Source organism: Giraffa tippelskirchi, chromosome 8 (genome assembly GCF_054371585.1).
Source record: "Giraffa tippelskirchi isolate mGirTip1 chromosome 8, T2T-mGirTip1v1.2.pri, whole genome shotgun sequence".
In the NCBI taxonomy this organism is placed as follows: Eukaryota; Metazoa; Chordata; class Mammalia; order Artiodactyla; family Giraffidae; genus Giraffa; species Giraffa tippelskirchi.
Window position 1 is genome coordinate 24,456,399 of NC_137282.1, and position 15,196 is coordinate 24,471,594.

At 37.4% G+C, this 15,196-nt stretch overlaps 1 protein-coding gene across 7 annotated transcripts in view; it reads left to right on the plus strand.

Moving 5' to 3' along the window:
• The window catches only part of SLC7A2 (solute carrier family 7 member 2), a 72,005-nt gene that overhangs the window by 39,164 nt on the left and 17,645 nt on the right, over window positions 1–15,196 (plus strand). For 4 of the 7 annotated variants that reach the window (XM_081521616.1, XM_081521622.1, XM_081521618.1 and 1 more), the window contains exons 2-7: window positions 2,448–2,838; window positions 3,281–3,436; window positions 7,845–8,010; window positions 9,157–9,290; window positions 11,143–11,365; window positions 13,140–13,279. In XM_081521616.1, coding sequence (XP_081377742.1) covers window positions 2,448–2,838; window positions 3,281–3,436; window positions 7,845–8,010; window positions 9,157–9,290; window positions 11,143–11,365; window positions 13,140–13,279 — 1,210 coding nt within the window. Of the gene's footprint in view, window positions 1–2,447; window positions 2,839–3,280; window positions 3,437–7,844; window positions 8,011–9,156; window positions 9,291–11,142; window positions 11,366–13,139; window positions 13,280–13,535; window positions 13,673–15,196 lie in introns of all 7 variants that reach the window. The other 3 variants (XM_081521619.1, XM_081521621.1, XM_081521617.1) reach the window with 1 other exon arrangement.

A 15,196-nucleotide genomic window follows, 5' to 3' on the forward strand; every position in this document is an offset into this window, starting at 1 on the left:
AATTTGTTCTCTTACGTGCACAAGTCTTTGAGATTCAGTATCGAAAACGTGGGGCTTCCCAGGTGGCATAAATGGTAAAGAAACCACCTGCCAGTGCAGGAGACATGAGAGACGTGGGTGTGGTCCTTGGATCAGGAAGACCCCTTGGAGGAGGGCATGGCAACCCACTCCAGTATTCTTGCCTGGAAAATCCTGTGGACAGAGGAGCCTGGCGGGCTACAGTCCATAGGGTCACAATGATTTGGACACGACTGAAGTGATTTAGTAAGCACAAATAGAAAATGTATTTTATTATTTTTAGTATTTGTAAATGAAATACATTTTAATAATAATTTTCTTTTATGGAGATTAAGTTGAGGAGTGTTCCAAGGTTTATTTCTTGGGATAGAAAACTCCAAGTTCCTCAGAGTAGTTGTCAAGCTGTGATCTTGTGAGTTTAGGTTATTGACAATGATTATAATGAGATTGAAGGGATAACATTCAATTTCTGTAGATCATTGTGCAGTAGAATTGGTAAACATGACTCTGAACTTCTAAAAGTTAAATACATTTTATTTTATTGACTGAGAAGCTGCATATGCTATTATATTCCCTATTCTTCAGTTATTTCCTAGTCTGCTGAGTTATATGTCTTCATAGACAAGGCCATATATGGCCTTTTAATTTTTATATTTCTTTTGCACGTAAGTTGTACATATTCATTGGAGATAAATTTAGAAACACATGTTAGCAATATAATACATATTATATGAAATACATAGAAGTAAAAATTAGCCTTCCACCGAAAGATCATTACTGTTAATATTTTGGTATATTGTGCTTCAGACTTTTTACTGTAATACGTGTATTTTTCCCCTCACTCAATCCATACTTTGTCTTTCAATGTTAATTATTGGGGCCTGTAAGGTGTGGAGAGTAAGACTTTCTATCTACCTCATTCATTCCATTTAAAAAAGAACATATCATACTTGGCATGGACTTTGGCTTTATTTCTTTACTTAGAAATTGCAAGTAAATATAAATAAACGTGTGTTTTATTACAAATTCATACTTCAGGCATAATTGAATAGCAGTTTTATTTAAAAAAAAATCTCTAAGCATGTTTTGGGCTTCCTTGGTGGCTCAGTTGATAAAGAATCTGCCCACGATGTGGGAGACCTGGGTTCGATCCCTGAGTTGAGAAGATCCCCTGGAGGAGGGCATGGCAGCCCGCTCCAGAATTCTTGCCTGGAGAATCCCATGGCCAGAGTAGCCTGGTGGGTTACAGTCTATGGGTTGCAAAGAGTCAGACATGACTGAGCAGCTAAGCACAGCATAGCACACAAGATGTTTTGGGGGGCATTTTTTAATTCTAAAAGGTTCAAGTGGCTCTACATTAAAATGAAACAGAATGAAATGAAAGCAGAGCTCACAAGTAACTGATAAAGCTGTAGGCCCCGTAATAATGATGTTTTTACCTGCTTTTAGGCCTTAACTAGACTATAAGTCCTGTAAATCTAGAGGCCGTTCCTGTGTTCCACACCATTCTAGACATAATCTTAGCACATTCCCTGAAATGTAATAAGGCCTAAAAAATATGAGTTCAAGAAATGATTGAAGAAAAGACAGAGAGAAACAAAAAGATGAGGTGATTTACCCCTTTGCTTGCTGCAAAGATAAATGAGATATCTCTTGGAATTTATTTCTATTGACTTAGCTTTAAAAAATTGCAACAATGGGGACTTCCCTGGCCCCCCAGTGGTTAGGAATCCATACTTCTAATGCAGGGCATGTGGGTTTGAATCCTAGTTGGGGAACTAGCATCCCACATGCCAAGCAGCCAAAAAGCAAAACAAACAAAAGACACAAAAACAAACAAAACCTGTGTAAAAGTTTCTATACCAACAAGCTTTAACTAAATTTTCAAATAAAATTACCTATTAAAAAATGGCAACAGCAAACAAAAATGGCAAATCCTTTTAGTCGCCCAAGGTTCCAACTCCTTTGCTCCCCAAATAAGCCACCTGTGGCAGTCCCTTCTAAAAGGCCACGTGAAAGTGCACTCAGAAAATCACAGCTTGGGCTTATTGCTTCCCAAGTGGCGCTAGTGGTAAAGAACCACCAGCCTGTCAATGCTGGAGACTCGGGTTCTATCCCTTCAGAGGTGTGGGTTCCATCCCTGGGTTGGGAAGATCCCCTGGAGAAGGGAATGGCAGCCCACTCCAGTATTCTTGCCTGGAGAATCCCATGGACAGAGGAGCCTGGCGGGCTGCAGTCCATGAGGTCGTATAGAGTCGGATGTGACTGAAGTGACTTAACATGGAGTATTTAACCCTCCTGACTGCTCCGGGCCACACCTCCAGCATCAAGTTAAAAGCAATCAGGTGCCACAGCTGCCGGGAAGCTGGGCAGGGAACTGGAGAGAGGATTCCAGACCAGCTTTTAACCCCGTCCCTTCTCTTCCTCAGGTTGCTGTCTTCAGAATGATTCCCTGCAGAGCAGCGCTGTCTTTTGGCCGATGTCTGATCCGGAAGAAAATCGTCACTCTGGACAGTTTAGAAGATACCAAACTGTGTCGCTGCCTATCCACCATGGACCTTATCGCCCTGGGGGTGGGGAGCACTCTGGGTGCTGGGGTGTACGTTCTGGCCGGGGAGGTGGCCAAAGCGGATTCTGGCCCCAGCATCGTGGTCTCCTTCCTCATTGCTGCACTGGCTTCCGTGATGGCAGGTCTTTGCTACGCTGAATTCGGGGCCCGAGTTCCCAAGACTGGGTCTGCCTACTTGTACACTTACGTTACTGTTGGAGAACTGTGGGCCTTCATCACTGGCTGGAATCTCATTTTATCCTATGTGATAGGTATGTTTCCAAAAAAAACAACCTAATTGGTTAGGATGGTAGAAATAGCACTCCTGAGTCAGCGGCCTAAGGGTTTGTGTAGATCTGCCTTAACTAGCACCTAGGTGATCTGAGTATATCACCTACTCCCTGTGCGTCTCAGTTTTCTGGTTTCTCAGTGTCTCCTAATTGCAGAATTCGGTGATTCTGCTTTTTTCCCTGATTATGCCTCTTAGTGAGCTTGAAAATCTGTTTCTTAAAAGATAGCAGTTCTTTGATGCAAGTAAAGTTACCTGATTCCACAGTTATGGACTTGAGCGTTTGCTTGCTATTGTGAAGTAGTGTTGTATGTGTTGAAAATGTTCAATTCTGTCCGAACTAACTCATGTTTATCCTAGAATAGAGTAGTACAAGATGGTATTAATTTTCTCAAACTGACCTTGTGTATTCTGTGGTTTGGAAGGAACATCAAGTGTTGCAAGGGCGTGGAGTGGCACTTTTGATGAACTTCTTAGCAAGCAGATCGGTCAGTTTTTCCGGACATACTTCAAAATGAATTATACTGGCCTTGCAGAGTATCCAGACTTCTTTGCTGTGTGCCTTATATTACTTCTTGCAGGTAAGAAAACCAGTTACACTTCTCCCTAAGGTGAGCCAGATTGGTTGTCCCAGGAAAATAGGTTACCACTGAATTTTGGACTGGTGTGCCAGGGCTAGGCAAGATATTTACACACAGAAGTTACTGTTGGAGATCTGTGGGCCTCATCACTACCTAGAATCACATTTTATCTTATGTGATAGGCATGTTTCAAAAGTAAATCTAGGGCCTCCCTGGTGACTCAGTGGTAAAGAATCCACCTACCAATGAAGGAGACATGGGTTTGATCCCTGGTCTGGGAAGACCCCACATGCTGTGGAACAACTAAGCCCGTTTGCCACAACTTCTAAGCTTGTGCTCTAGAGCCTGGGAGCCACAGCTCCTGAGCCCGCGTGCTCTCGAGCAACAAGAGAAGCCTCCGCAATGAGAAGCTGGCACACTGCAACTGGAGAGTAGCCCACACTCCCCACGGCTAGTGACAAGCCCACGCAGTGACAGAGACCCAGCACAGCCAGTAAACAAATAAATAAAAATTTATATATATATATTAAAAGAAATCTAAATTATACAGAACTGTAGAAACAGTATTGGTACTTCTGAAATAAATGAAGTCTGGAAGGCACTAAATAATCAGATAAGGTACATCAGTTTTATAATACGATTGGAGATTTGCAGAAATGGCCACAAAGTTTCAAAATAAGGAAGAAAGTAAAATTGGGGACATTATTTCATCTTGTCAGTTGCAACTAAAGACGTTTGCAAGCATACTGTTTCTAGAAGAAATTCAGTCTTTCTGTTTATGCCTATAGAATGTAGACATCTGGTTGAAAAGGGAGCATATTCAAACCACCTGTCATTTTTTTTGACGCAGACATTATGTAAACAAACATACTTGGTGCTAGAATTTTCCCATTTTCATCAGTTGTATAGCATAGTGGTTTAGAAAGGCAGAGGGTTTAGAATCACAAGTGACCAGGTTTTCAGTTCTACTTGGCTGCTTCCTGTCTGTGGAACATTGGATGACTTAATCTTTCCATGACTTAGTTTGTTCACCCATAAAATGAGGATGTCAGTGTTTATCTTGTGCAGGCTTCTTGCTTGATGCATAGTAAGCACTTAGATGGCAGGCAGTTTCATTTTGTAGGCACAGCTCATCCCTGCCTGATACTTGTTTTAATTATTTGAACATTTTCTGTTTTGATTGTCATTCTACCTCGTACTCCTGCTAAACCCATCTACTTCCTGCTTGATATACTCTTGCATTCCTGTCCAGCCTTATCTCGAGCTACTTCCTTCCTCTCTTTCTATAATTATTCCTTATAAAATTATATAATTAAGGAACTTCCCTGGCAGTCCAGTGGTTAAGACTTAGCCTTCCAGTGCAGGGTGTGAGGGTCTGATCCCTGGTTGGGGAAGCTAAGATCCGACATGCCTCATGGCCAAAAAAACACAAAACATAAAACAAGCAAAAAAAAAAAGCGATATTGTAACAAATTCAATGAAGATGTTTTTAACTGGTTCATATCAAAAAATATTTTAAAAATTATATAATTAAAAACAGCTTTGCCCCTTAAAATGTTAGCCGTTAATTTGATGTTTTATGTAGGGACAGGGTTAGTGACATGAACAAAATTTATAGGTCCTAATTATTTGATATTTTCTTCCTAATGTCAGAAAAAATTGCATCAGTGGTTTTTCCATAGGTGATAGGCTTTGTTTGTTTTGGTTTCTCAACAGCCTAGTAACATTAAATTAGTTACATCACACTTTATTTAGGGATGGTTTCAGTGACCTTAAATATTCAGCTTTAAGCTCTAAATGATGAGAAGCATGTAGCTGTGACACAGTTCCCGTCATTAAATTCCGCGGCAAGACTCAGGCCTTGGCTTGCGTCTGACGTCCTGAGTTCATTGAGCATCATGCCTTTCTTTCAGGACAGGCCAAGATTATAGGCTAACCCTGTTGTTAGAAACTTTGAAGACCAAAACCTCCCGCTTTAATCTTTATTCATATTGCAGTGTCGGTTGTCTTATCAACTGAGGCTGTTGTTTCTATTAATGATACAGGGGAAGCATAGGCAGGGTTTCGATGCGGTAACTAGTCTGCTGGCAGTAGCTGGGGCTGTGAGAATGAGAGCACGCTTGGGCTTTTGAGAAACTTATGAATCATGGAGGCGGCTTCGTTATTTTCCAGAGTCTGTAGCACTGTTGTGTGTATTTCCAAGGTGTATAGTGTTTCCTAACCTGACAGGCCGTTGCAGTCAGTCAGTGTACTGAGAGGGTCAATAATTACACTGCCCATACAGTTTTCCTTTATGTTGCTAATACAGTTGTATTCTTGTATAATTCTGGGGGTGAAATTCAGCATTCTCATCTCTACTTGTATAATTTTGCTTATTTGATCATGGGTGGTATACATACAAGTAAATATGTGATTATAAGCCTTTCATCACACTTACTCCCCCAACAGTAAAAAAAAAAAAAAAAAATTCTTTGATCCATAATGCATACCGTATATAGGATGGATTAAAGATATTAATAAGATAGATATACTCATGAAAGGACTGGAAGGAAACAAAGGTGAATGTTTTGGGGTTAACATTAATCTTCCTAGAGGTAGAAACTACAGAGGAAAAATTTATATTATAAAACTTTCTTACATGTGTTATCAACACTAAGGTTAAAATTAAAATTAGTACATGATAATTAGGTAGATCACAAGTAGTGTCTGCCATTAAAACTGAATCTTCTTGTTAACAGAGTAAAATAAAACACAGAAAAACCTTTGTCAGTCTTTCACTGGAGAAATAGGCTAGCCCATATTTCAGATTAACCACATTATTTTAATATTTGTAATTTGGGAGATACAAAATTGTAGAAATTTAGAACTAGAATAGAACTTAAAAATTATTAAAGTGCATAATTCACTTAATGTGGTAAGTGGAGTACAGCAGGTTATCATCTACCCCACATCACTTGGCTCTGTAATTAAGGAGCCAGCCCGGCCTGTTGATTTCCTCTTCAATGCAGGAACTGCCCATGTGTTTACCCCTAGCACACTTGAATCTACATAAAGAGCGGCAATATTATAATGGTCTTCTTTTCCTGAAAAAAGTACATGATAAACTGTATGTGTATCCAGCATGTTTTTCCCAATCAGAGAGCTTATAGCATTACTGTATAAATAAGCTTTATAAATCAATATGAATAAGAATAACCTAATGGGAAAAAATGGACAATTTAAACTGGCCAAACTTTCTGAAAACTGTTCTGACAGTATGAACCAAAAGTCTTATATAAAGTGTATACCATTGATATGGTGCTACCTTGTAGAAAATTATTGTAAAGAAATAATTAGAAGATGTTAAAAGATATTTATAAAAGGATGATTAGGTCAGTACTATTTATGGTTGTAAGAAACTAACAATGACTTGTTTGTAAATGTAGGAGTAAAGTATAGTGTATCCATAGAGTAGAAAAGTATGTGGCTGTTAAAAATAAAATTATGTATTTGTTGACATGGAAGTGTGTGCGTGTGTGTGTGCGCAAAATTCTGAAGAGGAGATTACATTTGATCTTTATTGTCTTTCTTTTTTTCCTGTATTTTCAAGTTACTTGAGTCAGAAATTGATTGCCTTTACAATCGAAATATAAAAATAAAGCTATTAAAGTGAGAATTGATTTAATAAAATCTTGGAGTGACAATTGAAGAATTACTTTGTTTATTGTGTTCAGTAAGTACGAGGCAGAAAATATGAGTGAAAGAAAGAAAAGAGAAAGAAAATTTTCTTCAAAATTTTGCAGCCATTAACCTTTAAATTGCTTTTTAAGAACAGCATTTCATTAAAATTAAGTTACTTTACCTCTACCTGGCCCTGCCCACCTGTGAATGATTCCTGAAGTTACTAGCACATCCCCCTGCCTGAAACGCTAGGGCTTCCCTGCTGGCACTAGTGGTAAACAACCCACCTGTCAATACAGGAGACATAAGAGGGGTGGGTTCGATCCCTGGGTTGGGAAGATCCCCTGGAGGAGGGCATGGCAACCCACTCCAGTATTCTTGCCTGGAGAATCCCATGGACAAAGGAGCCTGGCGGGCTACAGGCCATGGGGTTGTGAAGAGTCAGATACTAGTGAGGTGACTTAGCATGCCCTTCTACCTACCCATTGGTAATAATACCCAGTTCCTAAATTTATTATTTAGTGGAAAGTATGAGATCTCCTGGCTATGAGCACAGACTGCATTCTGAAATCGTTAGTTCTGTATACACTTAGGTGACTGAGTAAAAACTCTCCATAGAAAGGGACAATGTCAGTTAAATATATGAATCCTGCTGAAATAATATCCTAAAACCTGTAACTGTCTCAAACTGCTGTAGCCTTTTCCTAAAGGTGAGGTAAAAATTAAAGCACCCTTTATTTTTCCATAGGTCTTTTATCTTTTGGAGTAAAAGAGTCTGCTTGGGTGAATAAAATCTTCACAGCTGTCAATATCCTGGTGCTTCTCTTTGTTATGGTTGCTGGGTTTGTGAAAGGAAATGTGGCAAACTGGAAGATTAGTGAAGACTTTCTCAAAAATATATCTGCAAGTGCCAGGTAAAATATTTGGGTTTTCCCCTCCTATTTTGAGTTTGTTTTTTTTTAATTTCCCTGCTTTTGTCTTATGTTACATTTTCCTCTAGAACAACAGTTCTCAAACTTTTTGCTTCAGAGAACTTTGTGAAGGTCTGTTCTATTTCAAGACTGTTTTTCCCAAAGCACAAGTGCATAGGTATGTTCACCACTGAGCAGCTGTTTCAGGCTGTGAAGCTGCTGGTTCTTAACCTCAGGTTTGGCTTTGGGTTTAAGGGAAGAAATGAGAGATCGAACCATTGGAAGAATGTTTTTTCCCGCAAAGGTTTGTCACTTCTAAATAACAATGAGCATTTTTGGATCATGCATCGTTTTGTTTTTTCCTTTGGGGGCACCATTTGATTCCACTGCATTCTTTCAACCTTGTAGTAATTTTCATGCCTGATTTTTTTTTTGAGGATGTTATTGATTGCATAAGCAGAATTGTCTATACATTTCACTTTAAACTTGATCTCAAAAATTAATTTTCAAATGAAAGTTTTCATCCTAAGATTTAAATATAACATCCTATGTGTAAATAAGATTACAAAAGTATCTATTACATGAAATGATGTACTTGTACATGTTTTTATTTACCTATGTTGTTTGTGGCCATTCTAATGAGGTAAAAATTTAGTATCTTCTGGTTTTATACAATTTTTAACATGTAATAAAACTTCAGTATTATTTATCAAGATTAGAGAATTTTATTTCACTTTGTCACATGTCTTATAGTAAACTTTTCAGATGTTCAGTCTGCTCCACTGTCCACGAGAAGAGAAAGTCTCTTGTCTTTATTTCAGATCATGGCCCATACATAGGTGGGGTCTCTGTTCTCAAAATCCTGCCTGGCTGTAAGTTCCAGCCGGAGTGGATCTGAGCCTCCTGCTCATGCTATTGATCAGCCTCCAGTTGAGAGCTGGCAACTGGAGAGAGCCATTGTTGGGAACACCATCACATCCTCTAGGACGAGGTGAAAAAAAAATCAGGGTTTACTTTTAGTTTTGTACACATTATCTTCCAAGAGATGATGAACTCAGTAACCTTCCAAGAATGGAGTTTGAGACAAATCTCTTGAATAAGCAGTTTTCTAGGAACATGACATTCCAATGTGCTTCTTCTCCTCCTTAGGGACCCACCTTCTGAAAATGGAACAAGCGTCTATGGGACTGGTGGCTTTATGCCTTATGGCTTTGCAGGAACTTTGGCTGGGGCTGCAACCTGCTTTTATGCCTTTGTGGGATTTGACTGCATTGCGACAACTGGTAAGAGCAGAGTCTTGGCTCTGTGTAGAAAGCAAGAGTGTTCCTTGAACCACACGAGTACCCATGGGTGACAACAGAAGGTCAGGGGAAGAGAGTGGAACTTGGGGTAGTAAGGGCTTGTTCCAGACCCAGTAAGTGGCCTCTGCTGTATGAAAAGAAACGTAATGAAGCTCTCTGAGCTTTGGTTTCCATATTAGTAAAATCAAGAGAGCAGAATCTACCCCTCAGATGTTATGAAGGTTATCTAAGATACAGTATGGTCATCCCAAGTGGCTCAGTGGTAAAGAATCCACCTGCCAAGCAGGAGACACGAGTTTGATCTCTGGGTCAATAAGATCCCTTGGAGAAGGAGCTGGCAACCAACTCCAGTATTCTTGCCTGGGAAATTGCATGGACAGAGGAGCCTGGTGGGGTAGAGTCCATGGGGTCCCCAAGATTCAGACACACCTGAGCAACTAAACAATAACGACAAAATATACTACATTATGAAAAATACTGTGCAAGCTGTCAGCTACTTTATAAACGTTGGTTGTAATCACTGCTATTAATCTTTGGTCTGGAAGTGCTGTCACAATGAGTAACAAATGATGATCATGCTCTTAAATTGTTACTTCTTTAATAGGACAAAATATATTGTAGTCATTCTTTTCTCTTTATCCAGTACAAAAAGTAATCATGTTACAGTCACTCCCTAGTGCTTCCTCCAGGTTCACAGTATTGCAGGGCCTAATAATTGACCATATTTGGGATATTTCAAATGCCAACTCTTATTAGAAAGATCTCCAAAGTGCTGTTTTTTTGAAACTAAAATTTAATGTAAATCAATGCACTGAGTAGAAGAAGTTTGTCTCTCTATATATGGGAGCCTTCATAATTAAGGGCCTGTAGAATGCCATGTTTAATCTCCATGGATGAATCATTTTCCAAATGGATTAAGACTGCTTTTCTATCTGTAAACATTTTGTGGTGCTGGAATAGCATGTTTTTTCTTTCTGGAAGCAGGAAACTGACTTGCAGGATATCTTGCTTTCTCTTCTTGCCTCTGGGCTTTGATCTTTTTATGACAGCATAGGACCCTCAAGAAGAGAGAGAACTTCATGTAGCATAGATAGTGCAAGCTGAGAAAACAGAAAGGACAGAAGCTGAGTAGAATTACTATGAAGCAGAAGAAGAATTCATGTTTTTCCTATTCATGTTTTTTTTTAACTGTATTTTATATTGAAGTATAGCTGATTAATAAAGTTGTGATAAAAGAAAAACAACAACATTGTGATAATTTCAGGTGCACAGCAAAGGAACTTAGCCATACGTATCCATGTGTTCATCTTCCCCACACTCTCCTCCCATCCAGGCCGCCACATAACATTGAGCAGAGTTCTCTGGGCTATATAGTGTGTCCCTGTTAGTTATCCATTTTAAACATCGCAGTGTGTACATGTCCATCCCAAACTCCCTCACTATCCCTTCCCCTGACCCTTCCCCCCGGCAACCAGAAGTTTTTTTCTCTAAGTCTGTGAGCCTGTTTTCTGTTTTGTAAATAAATAAGTTCATTTGTAACATTTCTTTTTAGATTCTGTATATAAGGGATGACATATGCTATTTCTCCTTCTCTGTCTGATTTACTTCACTCAGTATGACAATCTCTAGGTCCATCCATGTTACTACAAGTGGTATTATGTCATTGCTTTTAATACTAAGTAATATTCCATTTATATGTATATCACATCTTTTTATCCATTCCTCTGCTGATGGCCATTTAGGTTGCTCCCATGTCTTGGCTATTGTAAGCAGTGCTGCAATAAACTATTTGTGTTTTATTAAATATGCAAATCTTTTGTTTATGTCTCCTTAGGTGAGGAAGTCCGGAATCCTCAGAAAGCTATTCCTATTGGAATTGTGACTTCTCTGCTCGTTTGCTTTATGGCCTATTTTGGGGTCTCGGCAGCTTTAACACTGATGATGCCGTACTACCTCCTGGATGAGAAAAGCCCGCTTCCTGTGGCCTTCGAGTACGTTGGATGGGGGCCAGCCAAATACGTCGTTGCAGCAGGCTCCCTCTGTGCTTTGTCAACAAGGTACATTGCATTGTCTTTGGGGCAGGGCTGCGTGGGTTACTGCAGAGGTAGTTGATGTCCACAGAATTGCTTTTGTATGTTTTAAAAACAACCCTAATAGGAGAAACATATCAGACAACTATATTCTCTGAATTGTTTACCTAGAATTGCTGTATCGAAATCTTAAGTGATAAAGTCTTTTCCGCCTGAGCTGTTAAAAGTCAGTTTTTCAAGATAATGATGGTCCAAGCTTCCAAGGATATATATGGCTTTTATGCACATTTATATATTTCATACATATTTGTATATGTATGTATTGTAAAACTTGATGGTACCTATACCAGTATGTTTCCCTGCTGGCTTTGGTGTTACTTGTAGTGCTACAGACAACTGAGACATTATGTGCAGACTTGACATTTTCTGCTGTTTTTTTAAAATAATATCAAGTCTGTGTGAGTGAAAGCTATATGCTCTGGCATTGTTAAGGGTAAGGTGCTTTTTATTATGAAACATTGAAACTTTTTGTTTTAGCACTGATCAGAGTGAACATGGTCTAGAAATAGAAATTACTGTTCTCAAGTTAATGGTGGAGATTTGTATACATCTGTGTGATAAGAATAGTTGAATCTCAAGTATTCAGATTTTCAGTTGCTGCTTTTTTTAATATTTTGTAATTCACTTCTCAAGTTTCCTGAGCTACTCATATTTTAACTTAACTTGATCATATTTCACTTGAGTGCTGTACTGTAGAGCACTGTTACAAAGAGAAAATTAATCTCAGCTTGATTACTAATTTTTTGAAGTGAAATTTTTCTAAAAGTCTGAAATTTAAAAAATAAATCTTTTTGTGTAATTCATCAGCCTAGCTCTTTTATCCCCCATCAAAATCCTTTTTGTTTTTTTGTATTCAAGATAGTATTAAGCAGCAATTACAAATTACCTCTCTTGGATCCTCAGCCATCTGATAATATTAAGGTTTATTCTGAATAGTTTCAAAAATCTGAACTGTAAAGATACTTTGTGCCATAGTTTTAGAAGAGAGACAGAGATTTATTTGTGGCCAAGCTCAACCATGCTTTATTAAAAGATAAAGGAGATGGAATTTAAAAAGTACATTTTACTTATTTTCTCTTAAATTGTAAATTTTTTTACAACTTAATCATGTATGGAATGATGCAGTCAGTAAACACAAGTAATTCAAAACAGCTAAAGCAAAAATCATTTTCTTAAACTTCATTCTTACTGATGTTTAATTCAGGCTACTTCTATGTACTAAATTTACAGTGAGTTCATCTTTTTTCCTTTTTCTATCTTGATTATCTTATGCTGAGAATTATTTCAAATTTGATCAAAAAATAATGGTAAAATATATGTAAAAATGTGTAATTATTGAATAAATGAAGTGACTAGATACTATAAAATCAAATTACTTAGTCTTTTCTATAATTACATGTCAATTTATAAATTTTCTAAGTTAAAAATGTCTTAATGACATTATTATTTTTTTTAGTCTTAATTACTTAATTTTAATTCAGTAGTAATCATGGGCCTCCTGCACAAATTCTTTGCAACATTGTTTTTAGTCTGATAATTGTGCTGAGCAGATTATCTCTGAGAGTATAATAAATTTCACCATGGTTAATTGGCATATATTTTTAAATGCCCAATCATATTACATTTAAAAAATAACAAATAACTGTGATGCTGAGTTTTATACAATGACTTAATTGCAGCTCTGTGATATAATCCTGCATGAATGTGTTTGCCATACTGCATGTGTTTGCTTTTTATTCAGTCTTCTTGGATCCATTTTCCCAATGCCTCGTGTAATCTATGCTATGGCGGAGGATGGGTTGCTTTTCAAATGTCTAGCTCAAATCAATTCCAAAACGAAGACACCAATAATTGCTACTTTATCATCGGGTGCAGTGGCAGGTGAGAGAGAGTTGACTTTTATTAAGTAAAGGGGGATCTTTTTTCATCAAGGATTCTGGGGGAAAAAATGGAAAATTAGGTGGTTTTCTGTTTTGACATATATAAATATCAATAATTTTTCTGCGAATGTTTCCTATTTTGAACATTTTTTTGTATAGGTTCTGTACTTAAGTGTGTCCAGTCTTTACCTGTATAGACTCGTCTAGACTAATACTTGTAATAACTCACTTGTGGATTATGGATTTTTCTGTTCTAGTCTTCTGGGTTCCATGTTTCCTTTACCCCGAATTCTGTTTGCCATGGCCCGGGATGGTTTACTGTTTAGATTTCTTGCCAGAGTGAGTAAGAGGCAGTCACCAGTAGCTGCCACACTGACCGCAGGGGTCATTTCTGGTAAGCTTTTACAAACATAGGATTCTTCAACATTAGACTTGAGCATTTTATGCGCATGCATGGACTTATAAAGTGGGTCTGCTTGCTGTGCATGTAAGTTGAAAACAAAATCACTGATAAATTAGGGTATGAACATTGGGATCACATCTGCAAATGGTGGTGGCGGTGGTCTACTGAAATTTGTAACTGACCCTTTGAGATTTGTTACTGTTTTGTTATCTTAACCTTTGGCGCTTCTAACAAATGTGCAAAGGGTTACAGTGGTTCCTTATCATGTATCAAGTACTCAATGCTTTTCAGATCAATGAAACATGCACATAAAATTGTATTATCAACACAGAAGATGTTAATTAAAGAATGATTACTTAATCCTTGAATTGTTAATTAAAAATAATGATTCAATATTTTTTTTGTTATCCAGGATATGTAAGTTGAATATTGCTAAATGGTCATAGGATTTTTGAAAAGCTAAAGTTTACCCATTCTTAAGTAAATATAAGAAATAACAAAGATAATTTGTACTTGGCCATTGTTATCACTGCCCTCAGTATGGTGGCTAACCCCACTTTCTGGGCCCATCATAGTTCTCTAAGAGTTACTAATACCTATATTATCATAAACCCCATTAGGAATCTATTTTTCCTTTTAAGAGCTTTGATATTGTCATGTTTTCAAAAAACAACTCCTGATGCCTACCTTTTGGCATGTCATAATATCCATCAAAATGCTTTTGTCCAGATTCTTATTCCACATGAAAATTTTCAGAGATTTTGCAGATTGAGAGAATGGCCTTAAAGGAACAAGAGGACTTTAGCAAGCTTTAGAGGTAAAATGGTAAACACTGTTAGTAGTATAAATTCAGCAAAGATGATAATTTTGTCGAGGCTCTGAGTTGTTGGGAAATTAGATTACAGAATACTAATGTTTAATTATGTATGAAATAGGATTCTTTCAGAATCTAAGTATTTTCCTAAACAACTGCACTTTATAAAATGTCTTCTAATAAACTTGGCCCTTTATTAAGATGTATGTTGGGAGGTCAAATCACTTACTTTCTCAGTGCTTAAGGTTTCTGCCCCCATAAAATGAAGTTTTCACTAGATGATGCAAGGCCACTTTATGATTAAACAGTGCATTACAGTATTAATGAAAGTTCATAAAATCTTGACAAAAGATAACATATTTTATTTACTCCATTAAAGCTTTTATTTTTTCCTGTAAAATCTTGCCCATTAATTGTCTATTATGTATTCAGAATTTTTTAAAATTTACCCTTCTTCCTTTAGGAAGAATTTAATTTGACAGCATAATAAGATATTGAAATTAATAATTAAAAGAAGATAATTGTAGCATTTTTAATGCACTAAAACATTACATTTTTGCTATTTTGTAGTCTCACCTCTGGCTTGTTTTTAACTTAGATCAGAGAGCTTGTATGGATAATTTATCATTTTCTTGTGTTTTGGCTTCCTAAAACAGGTTATCTGTGATTCTTACAAGACATATTAAAATTGTAATCTAATG